The following is a 27,585-nucleotide window of genomic DNA, read 5'->3' as shown; positions in this document are numbered from 1 at the left end:
ATGTTTCCACATTACCGTGCAAGCAACAATCTTTTAAATCTCTTTCGTATTGTCGCTCAATATCGTCCATTCATTCAAGTATTTAGTAATAACATTGGTTCACAGTGCTAAGGTCAGGGTGTCCTGTTAGGTGCTGTTTACTTGCATGGGCTCATTCCCTCCTAATGTTCTGTTTTTTTCTTCTGAAGTAGAAGACCTTATGTGAACTCCCCAGGTCAAGCTGCCCTCCTCCTTGTCCAGCGAGAGGGCTTTGAAAGCCAGATACAGAAGAGGCAATCATCCATCTATACCTGAAATTAGCTGCTGTCTTCATTTAATGCACCGCTGAGGGTTCATTGATCAGTGCAGACTGGCATGATCCCAAGTCCCAAGAGCTACAAGTCCATCTCCTATTTCCCATAACTGTGGAACCATCTTCAATAATAAGGACCAAAGAGCATTGATCATTAATATATATAAGTGGTTTGGCAATAGTGTTTAAAATGTAAAAATGTGTAAAATACTAACAATCTGGTTGAAATATTGAAAAGATCACAATTAAGTGACCAAAGAGGTGGGAGGCGGAGAAAGAGGTGAGGACCGTCGGGTCGCCCGCTCTGTGTTCGCCGGTTGTGCACGGTAAAAGGACAAGAAAAACGCCTGGTGACGCGTAGATTAGAAAACAAGTCAGTTCTCAATGTGAAAAAAACATCCTTACAGAGTCGCGACGCTTTGTGTTGCGTTGCTTCGCATTGCGTCGAGGTCTGTATGATCAAAAAAAATTCAGAGTTTACCCACCTCTAATTTTACCACTACAGCACTGAGTATAAAAGAGTAAATAATATAAAGTCTGCTTAGGTTCTGCAATGATAACTATGTAAATGCATGTCATGGCCCGTTCTCCCGTACACCAGTTATCATTTTAACGTTTTTATTGGTAATTTATTGCATGAAAATCGATATCTTCTTCTTCTTTATCTTTTTTTTTTTTTTTACTGTTTTTACTATCTGGACCTTCAGTCTGAAATTAAAGTTTTATTGAATATAATATCAAATGTATTTATTTATTTCATTTTGATATTGATTCCTGCTACCCATAACAGCTTATGTTTAATCAAAACAAATATATTATTATTTTATTTTAAATATTTTGGGGAAAAGACAGTGCCAATGCTAGTTCAATTATTACATCTGTTTCCAAATTACCTAATGAAGTAGGGCAAGCCTTCAGCATCACACTCATATTTCAAACACCTCTTTGGTTTAAATTGGTATTGTGAGACTTAGATAAAAAAATAGACAGACAACATTTGTATTTACTGGACTCTGTTCTTAGGCTCTCTAGACTTTTTTTTATTGCTACTGCAGTTCTTTTTGCTTCCTCATTATAAAAGGTGTCCTTCGTGATAACAGGGTAATCAAAGACTGTAAACGTGAATTTGAGTAGATACTGTTGAGTTGATATTACAAAAATGGCAATGAACTTAATCACCCAGCTGAGCCTCATATTCTCATGCTGTAGGCTGAGATGTTTTTACTTGATGCTATGAGCTAATTATTTGGTTAGTAATATGCCATTCTGTGACTGTTTACATAATCTGCCATTTGCACAGAACAGATCAGACAGAAGACTCAAGATTTGTTTTTAAAGATCAGTGTTAGGATTTGGTCAGTTGTGTGATTTGGTAACCAAACAGGGGTATAGCTGTATTATTGACATCACGGAAATTGGTAATGCTTAAAGAAACCAAATACTTTATTTGAATACATTCCATGATACTGAAAATTGAAGATGTTCCATTAGAGATCAACATAATCAAATGACTTCAACCGCTCAACCCGCTGGAACACCTGCAGCAGTGAGCCAGCCATAGAGAAAATATTAAGCCAATGCTGGTGGTGGCAGTCAGGCTTCGACATGATGCAAGGCTCTGTGAAGAAATGACCTCTGCTCTGGAGACCCAGATACTGACAAACTGAGTGCTCTGATGACAAAGAGGCTAAGAAGACAGAGATGATGATGCTGATGATGATGAGTGCTACATGGCCCCTCTTTTGTGATTTTTTTCATCATGTTTAACATTTTTGGTTTATCAAAACAGTTTCAGCGCTATTCTCTCCAGACAGGTCTTCAGCCTGAGCACGTGTGGACGTAGTATCCTGTGAGGTATCCCAGGATGTAAACAAAGACCAGCGCAGCCGAAGCTCCTGCGGTGTTCACTACGACTCCCATGCGGCCGTTACACACTCTGTTGTAGATCCTGTAAGTGCAACAGAGGGAGAGAGAGAGAGAGACTCTAATCAGACAGCGTTAGGTCAACTGAGGTAATTCTTATTATTATTTCATGACCATATAGTCCCTTCATTGCGACTGTAAATGTTTAAAAGTTTACCAGCTATAAAAGCAAATGTGATATTTTGTGACTTGAAATAAATCTTTTTTTACTCTTTTAAACTTAAACATGAGTTTAGTCCCACTGTCTCTGCGTATGTCCTCCTGCAGCATCAGAAAAAGTTGGATCGTTGCTGCCTCTTTGTCTTACCTCATCGCAGGAGACTGGGTTGGCTCTACGTTCATGTTGATGTTGTCCTCGTTCCACCGATCATATTGCACGCTAGCGACACTGTTTGACTCCATGAGGGAAGTAACCTTTCCCCTCCTCTGAGGTTTCTCTACTGCCTGGAATCGCCGTCCACTAAGCACTGTAACGTCCCCTCGTCTACGGGGACAAAGGAGATGTTGAGTAGAATGTGGTATCATTATGTCTCGAGATTATTCAGATTAAAGGGAATTTAATGTTGGTAACCGTTGTAAAAAGGACATAAAAAATAAGCACACGTCGATAATTTGATTAAATAAAATGTACAAAAGTGTTAATCTAATTAATTTAGGTGTAAATGAATCATGTCAGACAAGTATTCACAGCGTTTAATTGGTAGACAGCTAAATCAGACCACAAGACTCAAAACCAGTGATTTGATGGTTGTCACTGAAAGAAGAAATCCCCAGTTCCAAATAAATGTAAATGGTGCTCACCTGTATGTGTCGCAAACACTTGACTTGCCGAGAAGCTCTGCTGCCCCCTTTAAAAGCCACAACTGTTACTGAAGGAGGCTGCTGCTTGGAATGACAACCTTGGTCGTGGGTTAATGTGTTCACAGGTCAGCCTCTCATAAATTCACGGTTGCACTTCAACTTCTCTCACATGACTCTTTCTCAATGATAAAGGGCATTTTATGCTCCGCGTGATTTGTTTATCTTAGGTTTTATCATATCCTGTGCCGATAATATTCAAAAGCAGAAATACCATTGTGTTGTATAGATTTTCACTATACTCCCAAAGATGTGATTGCGTCGAATGTAATATAACTTTGTATGAGGCTTCTGAATCGGCTGTGATACATTTAAAAAAGCAATGCTGCTATTTGGCAAATTCACATGCATTTCTACACAATGAATTACCTACGCGGCAGGGGGTAGTAGATGGTTCATAATATTTCGTTGATCATTTTGAGTCTGTAAAGAAAGTTCCGAGGTCCCTTCTGTGGCTTTGATTATATACATGTAGCTGACAAGGAGCAACAATATCCAACGAGTAATTTAACTAACCCTCAATAATGTAGTTATAATGAAGAGATTCTTTTTTAACCCACGAAATTATTTTTTAAACCAGGTGAAAAGTACACAGTATCTTTCAAGGATACATTTGCTTCTATCAGAGAATTGATAAAATACATAATATTTTTAATAACAAAACATATTGTTATGTTATGCTATATATTATTATAATTTATGATATTATATCGAACTTCCGGTGTGCCATAATACCGCTGCGCAAACATCAGGTTTATATAACCATTTCACCTGCTCACCGGCTAATATCATCGTTTTCAGTCCTCGGGCTTTTAAGTACAGCTACATACGCATACACGTGTTATTTAGTGAATATCTCTGCCAGCTCTGCAAACCATTCCCTTCAAAATCGCGTAATTAGCTACAGAAGTTGTTTAGCAACAGTCGACCATGCTAGTTTTACCTAGCTAACGTCCACTAGCTAATGTGTTAGCACCGACTCCTGCACTCGCTCAGCGGGTTTAAGTATAGAAGTAATTAAATCATCGTCCATTTCTCTGAATGTGCGGTTGTTCGGGTATCTTTCAAACCAAGATTTGCTCCATTCAACAGCAACGCCGAAGTAGCTGGCTAGTTAAGGTTATGCGCTACTGGCGACGGGCCTGTTGACGTTGGCTGCCTGCTAGCTAACTGGTGTGCATTTAATTTCGTAAACATGAGCTCGACATAACGGGATTCCTCGTGATAAACTTGTCTAAATTCACCCTATAATAACTATTTACAAATCTGACGCACGACTGGCGTCACTTTTCCAATAGAAGTGTTTGCAAATGGTCCGCGCGTTACATTTTGGAGGGACAGCATCGGTAATAACAGGCGAATAACGGGTGAGAGAGTTGACATCATAACATGAATCGACTTTTATTTTGAAAGTCCAAAAATCATTCTGCGGAACTACCAACGATTTCTCAATATCTCACATCTTGAATGGCAATTTACCCCCAATCTGCGACGTCTTACTTTTTCCTGCATTGACAAGCCGCACAATTCAAATCATGAAACGTGCAAGTGGTTCTATTTTGACAACGGTTGTTAAAGACGAATCGCCAAGACAAATTCCTTGTATGTTTGACATATTTTGGCTAATAAATGTTTCCTGAAATGAATCATTATAAAAGACGACCAGGTAAAATGGGCCGTAGCTTGGCGGCATGGATCGTGGGGCCGGTACCGGTCGGGGGCATGGATCGTGGGGCCGGTACCGGTCGGGTCAGGGCCATGGATCGTGGGGCCGGTACCGGTCGGGTCAGGGCCATGGATCGTGGGGCCGGTACCGGTCGGGTCGGGGGCATGGATCGTGGGGCCGGTACCGGTCGGGTCGGGGGCATGGATCGTGGCGCTGGCTCGGGGGTCGGGGGAATGGATCGTGGCGCTGGCTCGGGGGTCGGGGGAATGGATCGTGGCGCTGGCTCGGGGGTCGGGGGCATGGATCGTGGCGCTGGCTCGGGGGTCGGGGGCATGGATCGTGGCTCTGGCTCGGGGGTCGTGGACCTGGATCGGAGCGTCGGCTCGGGGGTCGTGGACCTGGATCGGAGCGTCGGCTCGGGGGTCATGGGCTTGGGTCGGGAGGCCGGGACGGGGATCTGCTGCGGCCCAGCGCTGGACGTTGTGCGCTGCGACCGAGCAGGGTCGGGATGTTGCTGCGGCCCCGCGCTGGACACTGTGCGCGGCGGCCGAGCGTGGGGACCGTAGGTAGCCTGGAGCCGGACCGCAAGGTCCATCACCCGCTCCCAGGAAGAATCGCCGCCGGACGACCACGAAATGGCCTCCTCCTCTAGGGACCATGTGGTGGGCGGCGGATGGTGACCCAGATGCCTACTGAGGGCTCCAGATGGGGAGACGGAGTAGTACAGGTACCCAGCTGGAACCCCCGGGAGGACCTTTCCCCCATTACGAGCAGCCCGCTGGAGACTCCGTGGACCGCCCATTGCCAGACGGGTTCCCCTGAAGTCTTCCAGGGGAAAAAACTCTGCTGAGTCCTTCTTTGGTCGCGTCATTCTGTCAGGGGGTGCGGGTGGAAGGCAGGACTCAAATGCAGACTTCTCCGAAACAAAAGACTTTAATAGTCAAAAGGTCAAAAAACACAGGAACCGGGGGCAAAAGCACACAGGCAAGAAACTACGGACATCTAAGACGAAAGACAAGAACAAGCGTGGCGAAAGACAATGACGCGACAAGCGACAACAGACACACATGGCTTAAATACACTAGGGAGGTGCAGGTGATTGGACAGAGGTGGGAACTATTAGACGATCACAGGGGATGACATGACAAGGCAGGAAGTGAAGTTACCCGGGGACACGAGTGGCAGAAAACTACAAAATATAACATGAAGTGAACCACACCGTGACAATAACACCCTAAATATATTTTCACATCTTGTAAAAAAAATGGAAAAGTGAAACAAATGTATGGAGAAAACAACCTTGATGATGCCAGTGAGGAACCTCCGACTGGGTAGCGAGTGGATCACTTTGAGGAGATGGATTTGGGGCCTGGGTGTGATCTGTCTTGCTGTTGTGCTTGTCCCAGTCCAGAGGAACTGAGCAAAGGAACTGTACAGGGCGGGATGCTACCGACACACACTCACGGAGGAACCGCCTCATGCAGTGAAACGAGTCTAGCTTGATATTAATGTTTGCATTAAAATGTGATCTTGAAGCACATGTGTTTCGGAGGTAACCAGACGTGACATTGGCAATCTGTTGTTCTCCAAGAATCCCATTTCAGATGTTCTCCTGCAGACGACTCTGCCACTTTGAGTGCAACACAGCAATCCCTGAAAGGAAAGCCATCAATGTGACAGCAGTCATATAGACCACCATGTGTGCTCCAGTGGATACGGTCATCAAAATAAAATTGAATGCGAAGGGCTTTTCTTTAATGAAACTGAAAAAAATGAAAAGTAATCTAAGTTGTGACTATGAGCTGTTTGTGTCACCAATGATGGTCAAAAATATTGATATTATTTACCTGTCTACCCACTGTTATTGTGCCTTTTCTATGCCTGTGCCAGTCCCTAGTACATGGGCCTCAGGGACTCAGCACCTAAATAAACCTTAATGAAAGATTAAAACTAGTCGTGATGCCAAATATATCATATATTATCCTAATCATTGAGGCATTCGTGTGTTTACATTTGACTGACTTTAAACAATTCTGGTGGTTTAATCTATTACAAGATCCTCATTTATTATTTGAGTAACATCTGTGATATGCAACTAGTAATTAATGCAGTCAAACACACGTGAACACAACTATAAACTAACATGTGGCGTGACACCAACATAAATTATATTTATAGACATGCTGCATATTTATCTAAATAATTATTACATATCATATGTCATTGACTTACTGTTTAGTGACTTCCTCATAGCGCGAGGTCCGACGACGGTGCACCGTCACTTCGGTGCTCTTTCCCGGGTAGACTGACGGAGAATGTCCGGAGAAACGCTTTACATCCGGGCAAACGCTCGGTCCGCACAACAGCGCCCCCGTTGGTCAAAGATATATTACATCCGTAGTGGTTTAGCACTACCATAGAGAATGAATGGGTTTTGGTTTAGGGATTTTAGCTAAAGAATTCACCTCCACAACTTTGTACACCTCTCGAACGGCAAACCGACGTTTGCGGAGATCTCCCTCCATGAATCAGAGGCCATCCGCGCGTCCTTATAGTCCCCAATGACGGCTTGTACAAGCGGTCATACTTACGCATTTCCTCCGACAAAAGTTCTTCAATCTGGTCCGTTCTCTCGTAAACATTCTTCGTTTTAATAATGGCGGTATTGTGCTATGAAAACGGAAATGTGTGACTCCGTAAAGCACGTAGTTAGCGGACCAATCGCAACCTGGTGCGCTGCGGGAGGCTTGCGTCGCTTGGAAAAATGGGTCGACGCACGCAAGGAGGTGTGAAAAGGCACGCAAAGGACACGCAAGGGGTTCATTAGTGTTTCCAAAAAACAAATTCCTCAGAATTCCAAAAAGAAAAGAAGTCTGAAACACTTGCAGCTCATGGTTTTATCCTCCAGATGTCAGTCTTGGTGATACAAAAGAAGCATTGAAACACCTTCTTTTAGCAACTTCTATAAAATGAACACAAAAACCTCATCAACATATGTTTTAGAAAATTAGTCAGAAACAAAATCTGGTTATGTTCTGTATCCTGTCCTGTCCAGTTAAAAAAAAACTATAATTATACAAAAATTTATAAAGGAACAATTGATTAGATAAAGCTAATTTATAAACAGAAAAACTCCCAAACTAACGCCCAATTCGATTTTACAACTGGGGAAGTTACTTTCCAGACCTATTGAATGATTATCATGATGCTCATATGAGTCGAATGTGGCTGATTCAATTTTATTCTTCATCTTAATACACAATTGGTCTTCTCAGGCATACTAAATGTTTCCACATTACCGTGCAAGCAACAATCTTTTAAATCTCTTTCGTATTGTCGCTCAATATCGTCCATTCATTCAAGTATTTAGTAATAACATTGGTTCACAGTGCTAAGGTCAGGGTGTCCTGTTAGGTGCTGTTTACTTGCATGGGCTCATTCCCTCTAATGTTCTGTTTTTTTCTTCTGAAGTAGAAGACCTTATGTGAACTCCCCAGGTCAAGCTGCCCTCCTCCTTGGTCCAGCGAGAGGGCTTTGAAAGCCAGATACAGAAGAGGCAATCATCCATCTATACCTGAAATTAGCTGCTGTCTTCATTTAATGCACCGCTGAGGGTTCATTGATCAGTGCAGACTGGCATGATCCCAAGTCCCAAGAGCTACAAGTCCATCTCCTATTTCCCATAACTGTGGAACCATCTTCAATAATAAGGACCAAAGAGCATTGATCATTAATATATATAAGTGGTTTGGCAATAGTGTTTAAAATGTAAAAATGTGTAAAATACTAACAATCTGGTTGAAATATTGAAAAGATCACAATTAAGTGACCAAAGAGGTGGGAGGCGGAGAAAGAGGTGAGGACCGTCGGGTCGCCCGCTCTGTGTTCGCCGGTTGTGCACGGTAAAAGGACAAGAAAAACGCCTGGTGACGCGTAGATTAGAAAACAAGTCAGTTCTCAATGTGAAAAAAACATCCTTACAGAGTCGCGACGCTTTGTGTTGCGTTGCTTCGCATTGCGTCGAGGTCTGTATGATCAAAAAAAATTCAGAGTTTACCCACCTCTAATTTTACCACTACAGCACTGAGTATAAAAGAGTAAATAATATAAAGTCTGCTTAGGTTCTGCAATGATAACTATGTAAATGCATGTCATGGCCCGTTCTCCCGTACACCAGTTATCATTTTAACGTTTTTATTGGTAATTTATTGCATGAAAATCGATATCTTCTTCTTCTTTATCTTTTTTTTTTTTTTTACTGTTTTTACTATCTGGACCTTCAGTCTGAAATTAAAGTTTTATTGAATATAATATCAAATGTATTTATTTATTTCATTTTGATATTGATTCCTGCTACCCATAACAGCTTATGTTTAATCAAAACAAATATATTATTATTTTATTTTAAATATTTTGGGGAAAAGACAGTGCCAATGCTAGTTCAATTATTACATCTGTTTCCAAATTACCTAATGAAGTAGGGCAAGCCTTCAGCATCACACTCATATTTCAAACACCTCTTTGGTTTAAATTGGTATTGTGAGACTTAGATAAAAAAATAGACAGACAACATTTGTATTTACTGGACTCTCTTCTTAGGCTCTCTAGACTTTTTTTTATTGCTACTGCAGTTCTTTTTGCTTCCTCATTATAAAAGGTGTCCTTCGTGATAACAGGGTAATCAAAGACTGTAAACGTGAATTTGAGTAGATACTGTTGAGTTGATATTACAAAAATGGCAATGAACTTAATCACCCAGCTGAGCCTCATATTCTCATGCTGTAGGCTGAGATGTTTTTACTTGATGCTATGAGCTAATTATTTGGTTAGTAATATGCCATTCTGTGACTGTTTACATAATCTGCCATTTGCACAGAACAGATCAGACAGAAGACTCAAGATTTGTTTTTAAAGATCAGTGTTAGGATTTGGTCAGTTGTGTGATTTGGTAACCAAACAGGGGTATAGCTGTATTATTGACATCACGGAAATTGGTAATGCTTAAAGAAACCAAATACTTTATTTGAATACATTCCATGATACTGAAAATTGAAGATGTTCCATTAGAGATCAACATAATCAAATGACTTCAACCGCTCAACCCGCTGGAACACCTGCAGCAGTGAGCCAGCCATAGAGAAAATATTAAGCCAATGCTGGTGGTGGCAGTCAGGCTTCGACATGATGCAAGGCTCTGTGAAGAAATGACCTCTGCTCTGGAGACCCAGATACTGACAAACTGAGTGCTCTGATGACAAAGAGGCTAAGAAGACAGAGATGATGATGCTGATGATGATGAGTGCTACATGGCCCCTCTTTTGTGATTTTTTTCATCATGTTTAACATTTTTGGTTTATCAAAACAGTTTCAGCGCTATTCTCTCCAGACAGGTCTTCAGCCTGAGCACGTGTGGACGTAGTATCCTGTGAGGTATCCCAGGATGTAAACAAAGACCAGCGCAGCCGAAGCTCCTGCGGTCTTCACTACGACTCCCATGCGGCCGTTACACACTCTGTTGTAGATCCTGTAAGTGCAACAGAGGGAGAGAGAGAGAGAGACTCTAATCAGACAGCGTTAGGTCAACTGAGGTAATTCTTATTATTATTTCATGACCATATAGTCCCTTCATTGCGACTGTAAATGTTTAAAAGTTTACCAGCTATAAAAGCAAATGTGATATTTTGTGACTTGAAATAAATCTTTTTTTACTCTTTTAAACTTAAACATGAGTTTAGTCCCACTGTCTCTGCGTATGTCCTCCTGCAGCATCAGAAAAAGTTGGATCGTTGCTGCCTCTTTGTCTCACCTCATCGCAGGAGACTGGGTTGGCTCTACGTTCATGTTGATGTTGTCCTCGTTCCACCGATCATATTGCACGCTAGCGACACTGTTTGACTCCATGAGGGAAGTAACCTTTCCCCTCCTCTGAGGTTTCTCTACTGCCTGGAATCGCCGTCCACTAAGCACTGTAACGTCCCCTCGTCTACGGGGACAAAGGAGATGTTGAGTAGAATGTGGTATCATTATGTCTCGAGATTATTCAGATTAAAGGGAATTTAATGTTGGTAACCGTTGTAAAAAGGACATAAAAAATAAGCACACGTCGATAATTTGATTAAATAAAATGTACAAAAGTGTTAATCTAATTAATTTAGGTGTAAATGAATCATGTCAGACAAGTATTCACAGCGTTTAATTGGTAGACAGCTAAATCAGACCACAAGACTCAAAACCAGTGATTTGATGGTTGTCACTGAAAGAAGAAATCCCCAGTTCCAAATAAATGTAAATGGTGCTCACCTGTATGTGTCGCAAACACTTGACTTGCCGAGAAGCTCTGCTGCCCCCTTTAAAAGCCACAACTGTTACTGAAGGAGGCTGCTGCTTGGAATGACAACCTTGGTCGTGGGTTAATGTGTTCACAGGTCAGCCTCTCATAAATTCACGGTTGCACTTCAACTTCTCTCACATGACTCTTTCTCAATGATAAAGGGCATTTTATGCTCCGCGTGATTTGTTTATCTTAGGTTTTATCATATCCTGTGCCGATAATATTCAAAAGCAGAAATACCATTGTGTTGTATAGATTTTCACTATACTCCCAAAGATGTGATTGCGTCGAATGTAATATAACTTTGTATGAGGCTTCTGAATCGGCTGTGATACATTTAAAAAAGCAATGCTGCTATTTGGCAAATTCACATGCATTTCTACACAATGAATTACCTACGCGGCAGGGGGTAGTAGATGGTTCATAATATTTCGTTGATCATTTTGAGTCTGTAAAGAAAGTTCCGAGGTCCCTTCTGTGGCTTTGATTATATACATGTAGCTGACAAGGAGCAACAATATCCAACGAGTAATTTAACTAACCCTCAATAATGTAGTTATAATGAAGAGATTCTTTTTTAACCCACGAAATTATTTTTTAAACCAGGTGAAAAGTACACAGTATCTTTCAAGGATACATTTGCTTCTATCAGAGAATTGATAAAATACATAATATTTTTAATAACAAAACATATTGTTATGTTATGCTATATATTATTATAATTTATGATATTATATCGAACTTCCGGTGTGCCATAATACCGCTGCGCAAACATCAGGTTTATATAACCATTTCACCTGCTCACCGGCTAATATCATCGTTTTCAGTCCTCGGGCTTTTAAGTACAGCTACATACGCATACACGTGTTATTTAGTGAATATCTCTGCCAGCTCTGCAAACCATTCCCTTCAAAATCGCGTAATTAGCTACAGAAGTTGTTTAGCAACAGTCGACCATGCTAGTTTTACCTAGCTAACGTCCACTAGCTAATGTGTTAGCACCGACTCCTGCACTCGCTCAGCGGGTTTAAGTATAGAAGTAATTAAATCATCGTCCATTTCTCTGAATGTGCGGTTGTTCGGGTATCTTTCAAACCAAGATTTGCTCCATTCAACAGCAACGCCGAAGTAGCTGGCTAGTTAAGGTTATGCGCTACTGGCGACGGGCCTGTTGACGTTGGCTGCCTGCTAGCTAACTGGTGTGCATTTAATTTCGTAAACATGAGCTCGACATAACGGGATTCCTCGTGATAAACTTGTCTAAATTCACCCTATAATAACTATTTACAAATCTGACGCACGACTGGCGTCACTTTTCCAATAGAAGTGTTTGCAAATGGTCCGCGCGTTACATTTTGGAGGGACAGCATCGGTAATAACAGGCGAATAACGGGTGAGAGAGTTGACATCATAACATGAATCGACTTTTATTTTGAAAGTCCAAAAATCATTCTGCGGAACTACCAACGATTTCTCAATATCTCACATCTTGAATGGCAATTTACCCCCAATCTGCGACGTCTTACTTTTTCCTGCATTGACAAGCCGCACAATTCAAATCATGAAACGTGCAAGTGGTTCTATTTTGACAACGGTTGTTAAAGACGAATCGCCAAGACAAATTCCTTGTATGTTTGACATATTTTGGCTAATAAATGTTTCCTGAAATGAATCATTATAAAAGACGACCAGGTAAAATGGGCCGTAGCTTGGCGGCATGGATCGTGGGGCCGGTACCGGTCGGGGGCATGGATCGTGGGGCCGGTACCGGTCGGGTCAGGGCCATGGATCGTGGGGCCGGTACCGGTCGGGTCAGGGCCATGGATCGTGGGGCCGGTACCGGTCGGGTCGGGGGCATGGATCGTGGGGCCGGTACCGGTCGGGTCGGGGGCATGGATCGTGGCGCTGGCTCGGGGGTCGGGGGAATGGATCGTGGCGCTGGCTCGGGGGTCGGGGGAATGGATCGTGGCGCTGGCTCGGGGGTCGGGGGCATGGATCGTGGCGCTGGCTCGGGGGTCGGGGGCATGGATCGTGGCTCTGGCTCGGGGGTCGTGGACCTGGATCGGAGCGTCGGCTCGGGGGTCGTGGACCTGGATCGGAGCGTCGGCTCGGGGGTCATGGGCTTGGGTCGGGAGGCCGGGACGGGGATCTGCTGCGGCCCAGCGCTGGACGTTGTGCGCTGCGACCGAGCAGGGTCGGGATGTTGCTGCGGCCCCGCGCTGGACACTGTGCGCGGCGGCCGAGCGTGGGGACCGTAGGTAGCCTGGAGCCGGACCGCAAGGTCCATCACCCGCTCCCAGGAAGAATCGCCGCCGGACGACCACGAAATGGCCTCCTCCTCTAGGGACCATGTGGTGGGCGGCGGATGGTGACCCAGATGCCTACTGAGGGCTCCAGATGGGGAGACGGAGTAGTACAGGTACCCAGCTGGAACCCCCGGGAGGACCTTTCCCCCATTACGAGCAGCCCGCTGGAGACTCCGTGGACCGCCCATTGCCAGACGGGTTCCCCTGAAGTCTTCCAGGGGAAAAAACTCTGCTGAGTCCTTCTTTGGTCGCGTCATTCTGTCAGGGGGTGCGGGTGGAAGGCAGGACTCAAATGCAGACTTCTCCGAAACAAAAGACTTTAATAGTCAAAAGGTCAAAAAACACAGGAACCGGGGGCAAAAGCACACAGGCAAGAAACTACGGACATCTAAGACGAAAGACAAGAACAAGCGTGGCGAAAGACAATGACGCGACAAGCGACAACAGACACACATGGCTTAAATACACTAGGGAGGTGCAGGTGATTGGACAGAGGTGGGAACTATTAGACGATCACAGGGGATGACATGACAAGGCAGGAAGTGAAGTTACCCGGGGACACGAGTGGCAGAAAACTACAAAATATAACATGAAGTGAACCACACCGTGACAATAACACCCTAAATATATTTTCACATCTTGTAAAAAAAATGGAAAAGTGAAACAAATGTATGGAGAAAACAACCTTGATGATGCCAGTGAGGAACCTCCGACTGGGTAGCGAGTGGATCACTTTGAGGAGATGGATTTGGGGCCTGGGTGTGATCTGTCTTGCTGTTGTGCTTGTCCCAGTCCAGAGGAACTGAGCAAAGGAACTGTACAGGGCGGGATGCTACCGACACACACTCACGGAGGAACCGCCTCATGCAGTGAAACGAGTCTAGCTTGATATTAATGTTTGCATTAAAATGTGATCTTGAAGCACATGTGTTTCGGAGGTAACCAGACGTGACATTGGCAATCTGTTGTTCTCCAAGAATCCCATTTCAGATGTTCTCCTGCAGACGACTCTGCCACTTTGAGTGCAACACAGCAATCCCTGAAAGGAAAGCCATCAATGTGACAGCAGTCATATAGACCACCATGTGTGCTCCAGTGGATACGGTCATCAAAATAAAATTGAATGCGAAGGGCTTTTCTTTAATGAAACTGAAAAAAATGAAAAGTAATCTAAGTTGTGACTATGAGCTGTTTGTGTCACCAATGATGGTCAAAAATATTGATATTATTTACCTGTCTACCCACTGTTATTGTGCCTTTTCTATGCCTGTGCCAGTCCCTAGTACATGGGCCTCAGGGACTTAGCACCTAAATAAACCTTAATGAAAGATTAAAACTAGTCGTGATGCCAAATATATCATATATTATCCTAATCATTGAGGCATTCGTGTGTTTACATTTGACTGACTTTAAACAATTCTGGTGGTTTAATCTATTACAAGATCCTCATTTATTATTTGAGTAACATCTGTGATATGCAACTAGTAATTAATGCAGTCAAACACACGTGAACACAACTATAAACTAACATGTGGCGTGACACCAACATAAATTATATTTATAGACATGCTGCATATTTATCTAAATAATTATTACATATCATATGTCATTGACTTACTGTTTAGTGACTTCCTCATAGCGCGAGGTCCGACGACGGTGCACCGTCACTTCGGTGCTCTTTCCCGGGTAGACTGACGGAGAATGTCCGGAGAAACGCTTTACATCCGGGCAAACGCTCGGTCCGCACAACAGCGCCCCCGTTGGTCAAAGATATATTACATCCGTAGTGGTTTAGCACTACCATAGAGAATGAATGGGTTTTGGTTTAGGGATTTTAGCTAAAGAATTCACCTCCACAACTTTGTACACCTCTCGAACGGCAAACCGACGTTTGCGGAGATCTCCCTCCATGAATCAGAGGCCATCCGCGCGTCCTTATAGTCCCCAATGACGGCTTGTACAAGCGGTCATACTTACGCATTTCCTCCGACAAAAGTTCTTCAATCTGGTCCGTTCTCTCGTAAACATTCTTCGTTTTAATAATGGCGGTATTGTGCTATGAAAACGGAAATGTGTGACTCCGTAAAGCACGTAGTTAGCGGACCAATCGCAACCTGGTGCGCTGCGGGAGGCTTGCGTCGCTTGGAAAAATGGGTCGACGCACGCAAGGAGGTGTGAAAAGGCACGCAAAGGACACGCAAGGGGTTCATTAGTGTTTCCAAAAAACAAATTCCTCAGAATTCCAAAAAGAAAAGAAGTCTGAAACACTTGCAGCTCATGGTTTTATCCTCCAGATGTCAGTCTTGGTGATACAAAAGAAGCATTGAAACACCTTCTTTTAGCAACTTCTATAAAATGAACACAAAAACCTCATCAACATATGTTTTAGAAAATTAGTCAGAAACAAAATCTGGTTATGTTCTGTATCCTGTCCTGTCCAGTTAAAAAAAAACTATAATTATACAAAAATTTATAAAGGAACAATTGATTAGATAAAGCTAATTTATAAACAGAAAAACTCCCAAACTAACGCCCAATTCGATTTTACAACTGGGGAAGTTACTTTCCAGACCTATTGAATGATTATCATGATGCTCATATGAGTCGAATGTGGCTGATTCAATTTTATTCTTCATCTTAATACACAATTGGTCTTCTCAGGCATACTAAATGTTTCCACATTACCGTGCAAGCAACAATCTTTTAAATCTCTTTCGTATTGTCGCTCAATATCGTCCATTCATTCAAGTATTTAGTAATAACATTGGTTCACAGTGCTAAGGTCAGGGTGTCCTGTTAGGTGCTGTTTACTTGCATGGGCTCATTCCCTCTAATGTTCTGTTTTTTTCTTCTGAAGTAGAAGACCTTATGTGAACTCCCCAGGTCAAGCTGCCCTCCTCCTTGGTCCAGCGAGAGGGCTTTGAAAGCCAGATACAGAAGAGGCAATCATCCATCTATACCTGAAATTAGCTGCTGTCTTCATTTAATGCACCGCTGAGGGTTCATTGATCAGTGCAGACTGGCATGATCCCAAGTCCCAAGAGCTACAAGTCCATCTCCTATTTCCCATAACTGTGGAACCATCTTCAATAATAAGGACCAAAGAGCATTGATCATTAATATATATAAGTGGTTTGGCAATAGTGTTTAAAATGTAAAAATGTGTAAAATACTAACAATCTGGTTGAAATATTGAAAAGATCACAATTAAGTGACCAAAGAGGTGGGAGGCGGAGAAAGAGGTGAGGACCGTCGGGTCGCCCGCTCTGTGTTCGCCGGTTGTGCACGGTAAAAGGACAAGAAAAACGCCTGGTGACGCGTAGATTAGAAAACAAGTCAGTTCTCAATGTGAAAAAAACATCCTTACAGAGTCGCGACGCTTTGTGTTGCGTTGCTTCGCATTGCGTCGAGGTCTGTATGATCAAAAAAAATTCAGAGTTTACCCACCTCTAATTTTACCACTACAGCACTGAGTATAAAAGAGTAAATAATATAAAGTCTGCTTAGGTTCTGCAATGATAACTATGTAAATGCATGTCATGGCCCGTTCTCCCGTACACCAGTTATCATTTTAACGTTTTTATTGGTAATTTATTGCATGAAAATCGATATCTTCTTCTTCTTTATCTTTTTTTTTTTTTTTACTGTTTTTACTATCTGGACCTTCAGTCTGAAATTAAAGTTTTATTGAATATAATATCAAATGTATTTATTTATTTCATTTTGATATTGATTCCTGCTACCCATAACAGCTTATGTTTAATCAAAACAAATATATTATTATTTTATTTTAAATATTTTGGGGAAAAGACAGTGCCAATGCTAGTTCAATTATTACATCTGTTTCCAAATTACCTAATGAAGTAGGGCAAGCCTTCAGCATCACACTCATATTTCAAACACCTCTTTGGTTTAAATTGGTATTGTGAGACTTAGATAAAAAAATAGACAGACAACATTTGTATTTACTGGACTCTGTTCTTAGGCTCTCTAGACTTTTTTTTATTGCTACTGCAGTTCTTTTTGCTTCCTCATTATAAAAGGTGTCCTTCGTGATAACAGGGTAATCAAAGACTGTAAACGTGAATTTGAGTAGATACTGTTGAGTTGATATTACAAAAATGGCAATGAACTTAATCACCCAGCTGAGCCTCATATTCTCATGCTGTAGGCTGAGATGTTTTTACTTGATGCTATGAGCTAATTATTTGGTTAGTAATATGCCATTCTGTGACTGTTTACATAATCTGCCATTTGCACAGAACAGATCAGACAGAAGACTCAAGATTTGTTTTTAAAGATCAGTGTTAGGATTTGGTCAGTTGTGTGATTTGGTAACCAAACAGGGGTATAGCTGTATTATTGACATCACGGAAATTGGTAATGCTTAAAGAAACCAAATACTTTATTTGAATACATTCCATGATACTGAAAATTGAAGATGTTCCATTAGAGATCAACATAATCAAATGACTTCAACCGCTCAACCCGCTGGAACACCTGCAGCAGTGAGCCAGCCATAGAGAAAATATTAAGCCAATGCTGGTGGTGGCAGTCAGGCTTCGACATGATGCAAGGCTCTGTGAAGAAATGACCTCTGCTCTGGAGACCCAGATACTGACAAACTGAGTGCTCTGATGACAAAGAGGCTAAGAAGACAGAGATGATGATGCTGATGATGATGAGTGCTACATGGCCCCTCTTTTGTGATTTTTTTCATCATGTTTAACATTTTTGGTTTATCAAAACAGTTTCAGCGCTATTCTCTCCAGACAGGTCTTCAGCCTGAGCACGTGTGGACGTAGTATCCTGTGAGGTATCCCAGGATGTAAACAAAGACCAGCGCAGCCGAAGCTCCTGCGGTGTTCACTACGACTCCCATGCGGCCGTTACACACTCTGTTGTAGATCCTGTAAGTGCAACAGAGGGAGAGAGAGAGAGAGACTCTAATCAGACAGCGTTAGGTCAACTGAGGTAATTCTTATTATTATTTCATGACCATATAGTCCCTTCATTGCGACTGTAAATGTTTAAAAGTTTACCAGCTATAAAAGCAAATGTGATATTTTGTGACTTGAAATAAATCTTTTTTTACTCTTTTAAACTTAAACATGAGTTTAGTCCCACTGTCTCTGCGTATGTCCTCCTGCAGCATCAGAAAAAGTTGGATCGTTGCTGCCTCTTTGTCTTACCTCATCGCAGGAGACTGGGTTGGCTCTACGTTCATGTTGATGTTGTCCTCGTTCCACCGATCATATTGCACGCTAGCGACACTGTTTGACTCCATGAGGGAAGTAACCTTTCCCCTCCTCTGAGGTTTCTCTACTGCCTGGAATCGCCGTCCACTAAGCACTGTAACGTCCCCTCGTCTACGGGGACAAAGGAGATGTTGAGTAGAATGTGGTATCATTATGTCTCGAGATTATTCAGATTAAAGGGAATTTAATGTTGGTAACCGTTGTAAAAAGGACATAAAAAATAAGCACACGTCGATAATTTGATTAAATAAAATGTACAAAAGTGTTAATCTAATTAATTTAGGTGTAAATGAATCATGTCAGACAAGTATTCACAGCGTTTAATTGGTAGACAGCTAAATCAGACCACAAGACTCAAAACCAGTGATTTGATGGTTGTCACTGAAAGAAGAAATCCCCAGTTCCAAATAAATGTAAATGGTGCTCACCTGTATGTGTCGCAAACACTTGACTTGCCGAGAAGCTCTGCTGCCCCCTTTAAAAGCCACAACTGTTACTGAAGGAGGCTGCTGCTTGGAATGACAACCTTGGTCGTGGGTTAATGTGTTCACAGGTCAGCCTCTCATAAATTCACGGTTGCACTTCAACTTCTCTCACATGACTCTTTCTCAATGATAAAGGGCATTTTATGCTCCGCGTGATTTGTTTATCTTAGGTTTTATCATATCCTGTGCCGATAATATTCAAAAGCAGAAATACCATTGTGTTGTATAGATTTTCACTATACTCCCAAAGATGTGATTGCGTCGAATGTAATATAACTTTGTATGAGGCTTCTGAATCGGCTGTGATACATTTAAAAAAGCAATGCTGCTATTTGGCAAATTCACATGCATTTCTACACAATGAATTACCTACGCGGCAGGGGGTAGTAGATGGTTCATAATATTTCGTTGATCATTTTGAGTCTGTAAAGAAAGTTCCGAGGTCCCTTCTGTGGCTTTGATTATATACATGTAGCTGACAAGGAGCAACAATATCCAACGAGTAATTTAACTAACCCTCAATAATGTAGTTATAATGAAGAGATTCTTTTTTAACCCACGAAATTATTTTTTAAACCAGGTGAAAAGTACACAGTATCTTTCAAGGATACATTTGCTTCTATCAGAGAATTGATAAAATACATAATATTTTTAATAACAAAACATATTGTTATGTTATGCTATATATTATTATAATTTATGATATTATATCGAACTTCCGGTGTGCCATAATACCGCTGCGCAAACATCAGGTTTATATAACCATTTCACCTGCTCACCGGCTAATATCATCGTTTTCAGTCCTCGGGCTTTTAAGTACAGCTACATACGCATACACGTGTTATTTAGTGAATATCTCTGCCAGCTCTGCAAACCATTCCCTTCAAAATCGCGTAATTAGCTACAGAAGTTGTTTAGCAACAGTCGACCATGCTAGTTTTACCTAGCTAACGTCCACTAGCTAATGTGTTAGCACCGACTCCTGCACTCGCTCAGCGGGTTTAAGTATAGAAGTAATTAAATCATCGTCCATTTCTCTGAATGTGCGGTTGTTCGGGTATCTTTCAAACCAAGATTTGCTCCATTCAACAGCAACGCCGAAGTAGCTGGCTAGTTAAGGTTATGCGCTACTGGCGACGGGCCTGTTGACGTTGGCTGCCTGCTAGCTAACTGGTGTGCATTTAATTTCGTAAACATGAGCTCGACATAACGGGATTCCTCGTGATAAACTTGTCTAAATTCACCCTATAATAACTATTTACAAATCTGACGCACGACTGGCGTCACTTTTCCAATAGAAGTGTTTGCAAATGGTCCGCGCGTTACATTTTGGAGGGACAGCATCGGTAATAACAGGCGAATAACGGGTGAGAGAGTTGACATCATAACATGAATCGACTTTTATTTTGAAAGTCCAAAAATCATTCTGCGGAACTACCAACGATTTCTCAATATCTCACATCTTGAATGGCAATTTACCCCCAATCTGCGACGTCTTACTTTTTCCTGCATTGACAAGCCGCACAATTCAAATCATGAAACGTGCAAGTGGTTCTATTTTGACAACGGTTGTTAAAGACGAATCGCCAAGACAAATTCCTTGTATGTTTGACATATTTTGGCTAATAAATGTTTCCTGAAATGAATCATTATAAAAGACGACCAGGTAAAATGGGCCGTAGCTTGGCGGCATGGATCGTGGGGCCGGTACCGGTCGGGGGCATGGATCGTGGGGCCGGTACCGGTCGGGTCAGGGCCATGGATCGTGGGGCCGGTACCGGTCGGGTCAGGGCCATGGATCGTGGGGCCGGTACCGGTCGGGTCGGGGGCATGGATCGTGGGGCCGGTACCGGTCGGGTCGGGGGCATGGATCGTGGCGCTGGCTCGGGGGTCGGGGGAATGGATCGTGGCGCTGGCTCGGGGGTCGGGGGAATGGATCGTGGCGCTGGCTCGGGGGTCGGGGGCATGGATCGTGGCGCTGGCTCGGGGGTCGGGGGCATGGATCGTGGCTCTGGCTCGGGGGTCGTGGACCTGGATCGGAGCGTCGGCTCGGGGGTCGTGGACCTGGATCGGAGCGTCGGCTCGGGGGTCATGGGCTTGGGTCGGGAGGCCGGGACGGGGATCTGCTGCGGCCCAGCGCTGGACGTTGTGCGCTGCGACCGAGCAGGGTCGGGATGTTGCTGCGGCCCCGCGCTGGACACTGTGCGCGGCGGCCGAGCGTGGGGACCGTAGGTAGCCTGGAGCCGGACCGCAAGGTCCATCACCCGCTCCCAGGAAGAATCGCCGCCGGACGACCACGAAATGGCCTCCTCCTCTAGGGACCATGTGGTGGGCGGCGGATGGTGACCCAGATGCCTACTGAGGGCTCCAGATGGGGAGACGGAGTAGTACAGGTACCCAGCTGGAACCCCCGGGAGGACCTTTCCCCCATTACGAGCAGCCCGCTGGAGACTCCGTGGACCGCCCATTGCCAGACGGGTTCCCCTGAAGTCTTCCAGGGGAAAAAACTCTGCTGAGTCCTTCTTTGGTCGCGTCATTCTGTCAGGGGGTGCGGGTGGAAGGCAGGACTCAAATGCAGACTTCTCCGAAACAAAAGACTTTAATAGTCAAAAGGTCAAAAAACACAGGAACCGGGGGCAAAAGCACACAGGCAAGAAACTACGGACATCTAAGACGAAAGACAAGAACAAGCGTGGCGAAAGACAATGACGCGACAAGCGACAACAGACACACATGGCTTAAATACACTAGGGAGGTGCAGGTGATTGGACAGAGGTGGGAACTATTAGACGATCACAGGGGATGACATGACAAGGCAGGAAGTGAAGTTACCCGGGGACACGAGTGGCAGAAAACTACAAAATATAACATGAAGTGAACCACACCGTGACAATAACACCCTAAATATATTTTCACATCTTGTAAAAAAAATGGAAAAGTGAAACAAATGTATGGAGAAAACAACCTTGATGATGCCAGTGAGGAACCTCCGACTGGGTAGCGAGTGGATCACTTTGAGGAGATGGATTTGGGGCCTGGGTGTGATCTGTCTTGCTGTTGTGCTTGTCCCAGTCCAGAGGAACTGAGCAAAGGAACTGTACAGGGCGGGATGCTACCGACACACACTCACGGAGGAACCGCCTCATGCAGTGAAACGAGTCTAGCTTGATATTAATGTTTGCATTAAAATGTGATCTTGAAGCACATGTGTTTCGGAGGTAACCAGACGTGACATTGGCAATCTGTTGTTCTCCAAGAATCCCATTTCAGATGTTCTCCTGCAGACGACTCTGCCACTTTGAGTGCAACACAGCAATCCCTGAAAGGAAAGCCATCAATGTGACAGCAGTCATATAGACCACCATGTGTGCTCCAGTGGATACGGTCATCAAAATAAAATTGAATGCGAAGGGCTTTTCTTTAATGAAACTGAAAAAAATGAAAAGTAATCTAAGTTGTGACTATGAGCTGTTTGTGTCACCAATGATGGTCAAAAATATTGATATTATTTACCTGTCTACCCACTGTTATTGTGCCTTTTCTATGCCTGTGCCAGTCCCTAGTACATGGGCCTCAGGGACTCAGCACCTAAATAAACCTTAATGAAAGATTAAAACTAGTCGTGATGCCAAATATATCATATATTATCCTAATCATTGAGGCATTCGTGTGTTTACATTTGACTGACTTTAAACAATTCTGGTGGTTTAATCTATTACAAGATCCTCATTTATTATTTGAGTAACATCTGTGATATGCAACTAGTAATTAATGCAGTCAAACACACGTGAACACAACTATAAACTAACATGTGGCGTGACACCAACATAAATTATATTTATAGACATGCTGCATATTTATCTAAATAATTATTACATATCATATGTCATTGACTTACTGTTTAGTGACTTCCTCATAGCGCGAGGTCCGACGACGGTGCACCGTCACTTCGGTGCTCTTTCCCGGGTAGACTGACGGAGAATGTCCGGAGAAACGCTTTACATCCGGGCAAACGCTCGGTCCGCACAACAGCGCCCCCGTTGGTCAAAGATATATTACATCCGTAGTGGTTTAGCACTACCATAGAGAATGAATGGGTTTTGGTTTAGGGATTTTAGCTAAAGAATTCACCTCCACAACTTTGTACACCTCTCGAACGGCAAACCGACGTTTGCGGAGATCTCCCTCCATGAATCAGAGGCCATCCGCGCGTCCTTATAGTCCCCAATGACGGCTTGTACAAGCGGTCATACTTACGCATTTCCTCCGACAAAAGTTCTTCAATCTGGTCCGTTCTCTCGTAAACATTCTTCGTTTTAATAATGGCGGTATTGTGCTATGAAAACGGAAATGTGTGACTCCGTAAAGCACGTAGTTAGCGGACCAATCGCAACCTGGTGCGCTGCGGGAGGCTTGCGTCGCTTGGAAAAATGGGTCGACGCACGCAAGGAGGTGTGAAAAGGCACGCAAAGGACACGCAAGGGGTTCATTAGTGTTTCCAAAAAACAAATTCCTCAGAATTCCAAAAAGAAAAGAAGTCTGAAACACTTGCAGCTCATGGTTTTATCCTCCAGATGTCAGTCTTGGTGATACAAAAGAAGCATTGAAACACCTTCTTTTAGCAACTTCTATAAAATGAACACAAAAACCTCATCAACATATGTTTTAGAAAATTAGTCAGAAACAAAATCTGGTTATGTTCTGTATCCTGTCCTGTCCAGTTAAAAAAAAACTATAATTATACAAAAATTTATAAAGGAACAATTGATTAGATAAAGCTAATTTATAAACAGAAAAACTCCCAAACTAACGCCCAATTCGATTTTACAACTGGGGAAGTTACTTTCCAGACCTATTGAATGATTATCATGATGCTCATATGAGTCGAATGTGGCTGATTCAATTTTATTCTTCATCTTAATACACAATTGGTCTTCTCAGGCATACTAAATGTTTCCACATTACCGTGCAAGCAACAATCTTTTAAATCTCTTTCGTATTGTCGCTCAATATCGTCCATTCATTCAAGTATTTAGTAATAACATTGGTTCACAGTGCTAAGGTCAGGGTGTCCTGTTAGGTGCTGTTTACTTGCATGGGCTCATTCCCTCTAATGTTCTGTTTTTTTCTTCTGAAGTAGAAGACCTTATGTGAACTCCCCAGGTCAAGCTGCCCTCCTCCTTGGTCCAGCGAGAGGGCTTTGAAAGCCAGATACAGAAGAGGCAATCATCCATCTATACCTGAAATTAGCTGCTGTCTTCATTTAATGCACCGCTGAGGGTTCATTGATCAGTGCAGACTGGCATGATCCCAAGTCCCAAGAGCTACAAGTCCATCTCCTATTTCCCATAACTGTGGAACCATCTTCAATAATAAGGACCAAAGAGCATTGATCATTAATATATATAAGTGGTTTGGCAATAGTGTTTAAAATGTAAAAATGTGTAAAATACTAACAATCTGGTTGAAATATTGAAAAGATCACAATTAAGTGACCAAAGAGGTGGGAGGCGGAGAAAGAGGTGAGGACCGTCGGGTCGCCCGCTCTGTGTTCGCCGGTTGTGCACGGTAAAAGGACAAGAAAAACGCCTGGTGACGCGTAGATTAGAAAACAAGTCAGTTCTCAATGTGAAAAAAACATCCTTACAGAGTCGCGACGCTTTGTGTTGCGTTGCTTCGCATTGCGTCGAGGTCTGTATGATCAAAAAAAATTCAGAGTTTACCCACCTCTAATTTTACCACTACAGCACTGAGTATAAAAGAGTAAATAATATAAAGTCTGCTTAGGTTCTGCAATGATAACTATGTAAATGCATGTCATGGCCCGTTCTCCCGTACACCAGTTATCATTTTAACGTTTTTATTGGTAATTTATTGCATGAAAATCGATATCTTCTTCTTCTTTATCTTTTTTTTTTTTTTTACTGTTTTTACTATCTGGACCTTCAGTCTGAAATTAAAGTTTTATTGAATATAATATCAAATGTATTTATTTATTTCATTTTGATATTGATTCCTGCTACCCATAACAGCTTATGTTTAATCAAAACAAATATATTATTATTTTATTTTAAATATTTTGGGGAAAAGACAGTGCCAATGCTAGTTCAATTATTACATCTGTTTCCAAATTACCTAATGAAGTAGGGCAAGCCTTCAGCATCACACTCATATTTCAAACACCTCTTTGGTTTAAATTGGTATTGTGAGACTTAGATAAAAAAATAGACAGACAACATTTGTATTTACTGGACTCTCTTCTTAGGCTCTCTAGACTTTTTTTTATTGCTACTGCAGTTCTTTTTGCTTCCTCATTATAAAAGGTGTCCTTCGTGATAACAGGGTAATCAAAGACTGTAAACGTGAATTTGAGTAGATACTGTTGAGTTGATATTACAAAAATGGCAATGAACTTAATCACCCAGCTGAGCCTCATATTCTCATGCTGTAGGCTGAGATGTTTTTACTTGATGCTATGAGCTAATTATTTGGTTAGTAATATGCCATTCTGTGACTGTTTACATAATCTGCCATTTGCACAGAACAGATCAGACAGAAGACTCAAGATTTGTTTTTAAAGATCAGTGTTAGGATTTGGTCAGTTGTGTGATTTGGTAACCAAACAGGGGTATAGCTGTATTATTGACATCACGGAAATTGGTAATGCTTAAAGAAACCAAATACTTTATTTGAATACATTCCATGATACTGAAAATTGAAGATGTTCCATTAGAGATCAACATAATCAAATGACTTCAACCGCTCAACCCGCTGGAACACCTGCAGCAGTGAGCCAGCCATAGAGAAAATATTAAGCCAATGCTGGTGGTGGCAGTCAGGCTTCGACATGATGCAAGGCTCTGTGAAGAAATGACCTCTGCTCTGGAGACCCAGATACTGACAAACTGAGTGCTCTGATGACAAAGAGGCTAAGAAGACAGAGATGATGATGCTGATGATGATGAGTGCTACATGGCCCCTCTTTTGTGATTTTTTTCATCATGTTTAACATTTTTGGTTTATCAAAACAGTTTCAGCGCTATTCTCTCCAGACAGGTCTTCAGCCTGAGCACGTGTGGACGTAGTATCCTGTGAGGTATCCCAGGATGTAAACAAAGACCAGCGCAGCCGAAGCTCCTGCGGTCTTCACTACGACTCCCATGCGGCCGTTACACACTCTGTTGTAGATCCTGTAAGTGCAACAGAGGGAGAGAGAGAGAGAGACTCTAATCAGACAGCGTTAGGTCAACTGAGGTAATTCTTATTATTATTTCATGACCATATAGTCCCTTCATTGCGACTGTAAATGTTTAAAAGTTTACCAGCTATAAAAGCAAATGTGATATTTTGTGACTTGAAATAAATCTTTTTTTACTCTTTTAAACTTAAACATGAGTTTAGTCCCACTGTCTCTGCGTATGTCCTCCTGCAGCATCAGAAAAAGTTGGATCGTTGCTGCCTCTTTGTCTCACCTCATCGCAGGAGACTGGGTTGGCTCTACGTTCATGTTGATGTTGTCCTCGTTCCACCGATCATATTGCACGCTAGCGACACTGTTTGACTCCATGAGGGAAGTAACCTTTCCCCTCCTCTGAGGTTTCTCTGCTGCCTGGAATCGCCGTCCACTAAGCACTGTAACGTCCCCTCGTCTACGGGGACAAAGGAGATGTTGAGTAGAATGTGGTATCATTATGTCTCGAGATTATTCAGATTAAAGGGAATTTAATGTTGGTAACCGTTGTAAAAAGGACATAAAAAATAAGCACACGTCGATAATTTGATTAAATAAAATGTACAAAAGTTTGATATAGTATGAAAATCAAATTAGTTTAGGTGTAAATGAATCATGTCAGACAAGTATTCACAGCGTTTAATTGGTAGACAGCTAAATCAGACCACAAGACTCAAAACCAGTGATTTGATGGTTGTCACTGAAAGAAGAAATCCCCAGTTTCAAATAAATGTAAATGGTGCTCACCTGTATGTGTCGCAAACACTTGACTTGCCGAGAAGCTCTGCTGTTCCCTTTAAAAGCCAAACTGTTACTGAAGGAGGCTGCTGCTTGGAATGACAACCTTGGTCATGGGTTAATGTGTTCACAGGTCAGCCTCTCATAAATTCACGGTTGCACTTCAACTTCTCTCACATGACTCTTTCTCAATGATAAAGGGCATTTTATGCTCCGCGTGATTTGTTTATCTTAGGTTTTATCATATCCTGTGCCGATAATATTCCAAAGCAAAAATACCATTGTGTTGTATAGATTTTTACAATACTCTCAAAGATGTGATTGCGTTGAATGTAATATAACTTTGTATGAGGCTTCTGAATCGGCTGTGATAAATTTAAAAAAGCAATGCTGCTATTTGGCAAATTCACATGCATTTCTACACAATGATTTACCTACGCGGCAGGGGGTAGTAGATGGTTCAGAATATTTCGTTGATCATTTTGAGTCTGTAAAGG

General features: G+C 42.5%; 3 protein-coding genes, 2 long non-coding RNA genes and 1 other non-coding gene across 6 annotated transcripts; all 6 read right to left on the bottom strand.

Moving 5' to 3' along the window:
- Positions 1 to 2,195: 2,195 nt before the first annotated feature.
- LOC144389372 (uncharacterized) lies at positions 2,196 to 3,302 on the bottom strand. Its single transcript, XR_013453368.1, has 3 exons — positions 3,017 to 3,302; positions 2,523 to 2,699; positions 2,196 to 2,240 (listed from the first exon to the last, which is right to left on the bottom strand). It is a non-coding gene; the product is annotated as an uncharacterized LOC144389372 (long non-coding RNA).
- A 742-nt stretch (positions 3,303 to 4,044) lies between these two features.
- LOC144384872 (uncharacterized) lies at positions 4,045 to 7,517 on the bottom strand. Its single transcript, XM_078084756.1, has 2 exons — positions 6,972 to 7,517; positions 4,045 to 6,392 (listed from the first exon to the last, which is right to left on the bottom strand). The coding sequence occupies exon 2, from the start codon at positions 5,608 to 5,610 to the stop codon at positions 4,723 to 4,725; it is 888 nt and encodes a 295-aa protein (XP_077940882.1). The 5' UTR covers positions 5,611 to 6,392; positions 6,972 to 7,517; the 3' UTR covers positions 4,045 to 4,722.
- A 2,217-nt stretch (positions 7,518 to 9,734) lies between these two features.
- LOC144384972 (uncharacterized) lies at positions 9,735 to 11,268 on the bottom strand. The gene is made up of 3 exons (XR_013451454.1): positions 11,040 to 11,268; positions 10,546 to 10,722; positions 9,735 to 10,263 (listed from the first exon to the last, which is right to left on the bottom strand). It is a non-coding gene; the product is annotated as an uncharacterized LOC144384972 (long non-coding RNA).
- A 582-nt stretch (positions 11,269 to 11,850) lies between these two features.
- LOC144383399 (uncharacterized) lies at positions 11,851 to 17,196 on the bottom strand. Its single transcript, XM_078080645.1, has 2 exons — positions 14,995 to 17,196; positions 11,851 to 14,415 (listed from the first exon to the last, which is right to left on the bottom strand). Exon 2 carries the CDS (start codon positions 13,631 to 13,633, stop codon positions 12,746 to 12,748), a length of 888 nt encoding a protein of 295 aa, XP_077936771.1. The 5' UTR covers positions 13,634 to 14,415; positions 14,995 to 17,196; the 3' UTR covers positions 11,851 to 12,745.
- Positions 17,197 to 20,090: 2,894 nt separating this feature from the next.
- Positions 20,091 to 23,563, bottom strand: LOC144385308 (uncharacterized). The gene is made up of 2 exons (XM_078085156.1): positions 23,018 to 23,563; positions 20,091 to 22,438 (listed from the first exon to the last, which is right to left on the bottom strand). The coding sequence occupies exon 2, from the start codon at positions 21,654 to 21,656 to the stop codon at positions 20,769 to 20,771; it is 888 nt and encodes a 295-aa protein (XP_077941282.1). The 5' UTR covers positions 21,657 to 22,438; positions 23,018 to 23,563; the 3' UTR covers positions 20,091 to 20,768.
- A 2,217-nt stretch (positions 23,564 to 25,780) lies between these two features.
- On the bottom strand, positions 25,781 to 27,398 carry LOC120829143 (uncharacterized). The gene is made up of 3 exons (XR_013451533.1): positions 27,098 to 27,398; positions 26,592 to 26,768; positions 25,781 to 26,309 (listed from the first exon to the last, which is right to left on the bottom strand). It is a non-coding gene; the product is annotated as an uncharacterized LOC120829143 (transcript).
- Between the last annotated feature and the right edge of the window lie 187 nt (positions 27,399 to 27,585).

The sequence above is a fragment of the Gasterosteus aculeatus genome, chromosome 2 (assembly GCF_964276395.1).
Source record: "Gasterosteus aculeatus chromosome 2, fGasAcu3.hap1.1, whole genome shotgun sequence".
Lineage (NCBI taxonomy): Eukaryota > Metazoa > Chordata > Actinopteri > Perciformes > Gasterosteidae > Gasterosteus > Gasterosteus aculeatus.
This window is presented reverse-complemented; position numbering and strand designations above follow the sequence as displayed.

What these genes read in the sequence shown, in the direction of transcription:
- LOC144384872 (XM_078084756.1), bottom strand. Translation starts at nt 5,610, where the DNA reads ATGACGCGACCAAAGAAGGACTCAGCAGAGTTTTTTCCCCTGGAAGAC.
- LOC144383399 (XM_078080645.1), bottom strand. Translation starts at nt 13,633, where the DNA reads ATGACGCGACCAAAGAAGGACTCAGCAGAGTTTTTTCCCCTGGAAGAC.
- LOC144385308 (XM_078085156.1), bottom strand. Translation starts at nt 21,656, where the DNA reads ATGACGCGACCAAAGAAGGACTCAGCAGAGTTTTTTCCCCTGGAAGAC.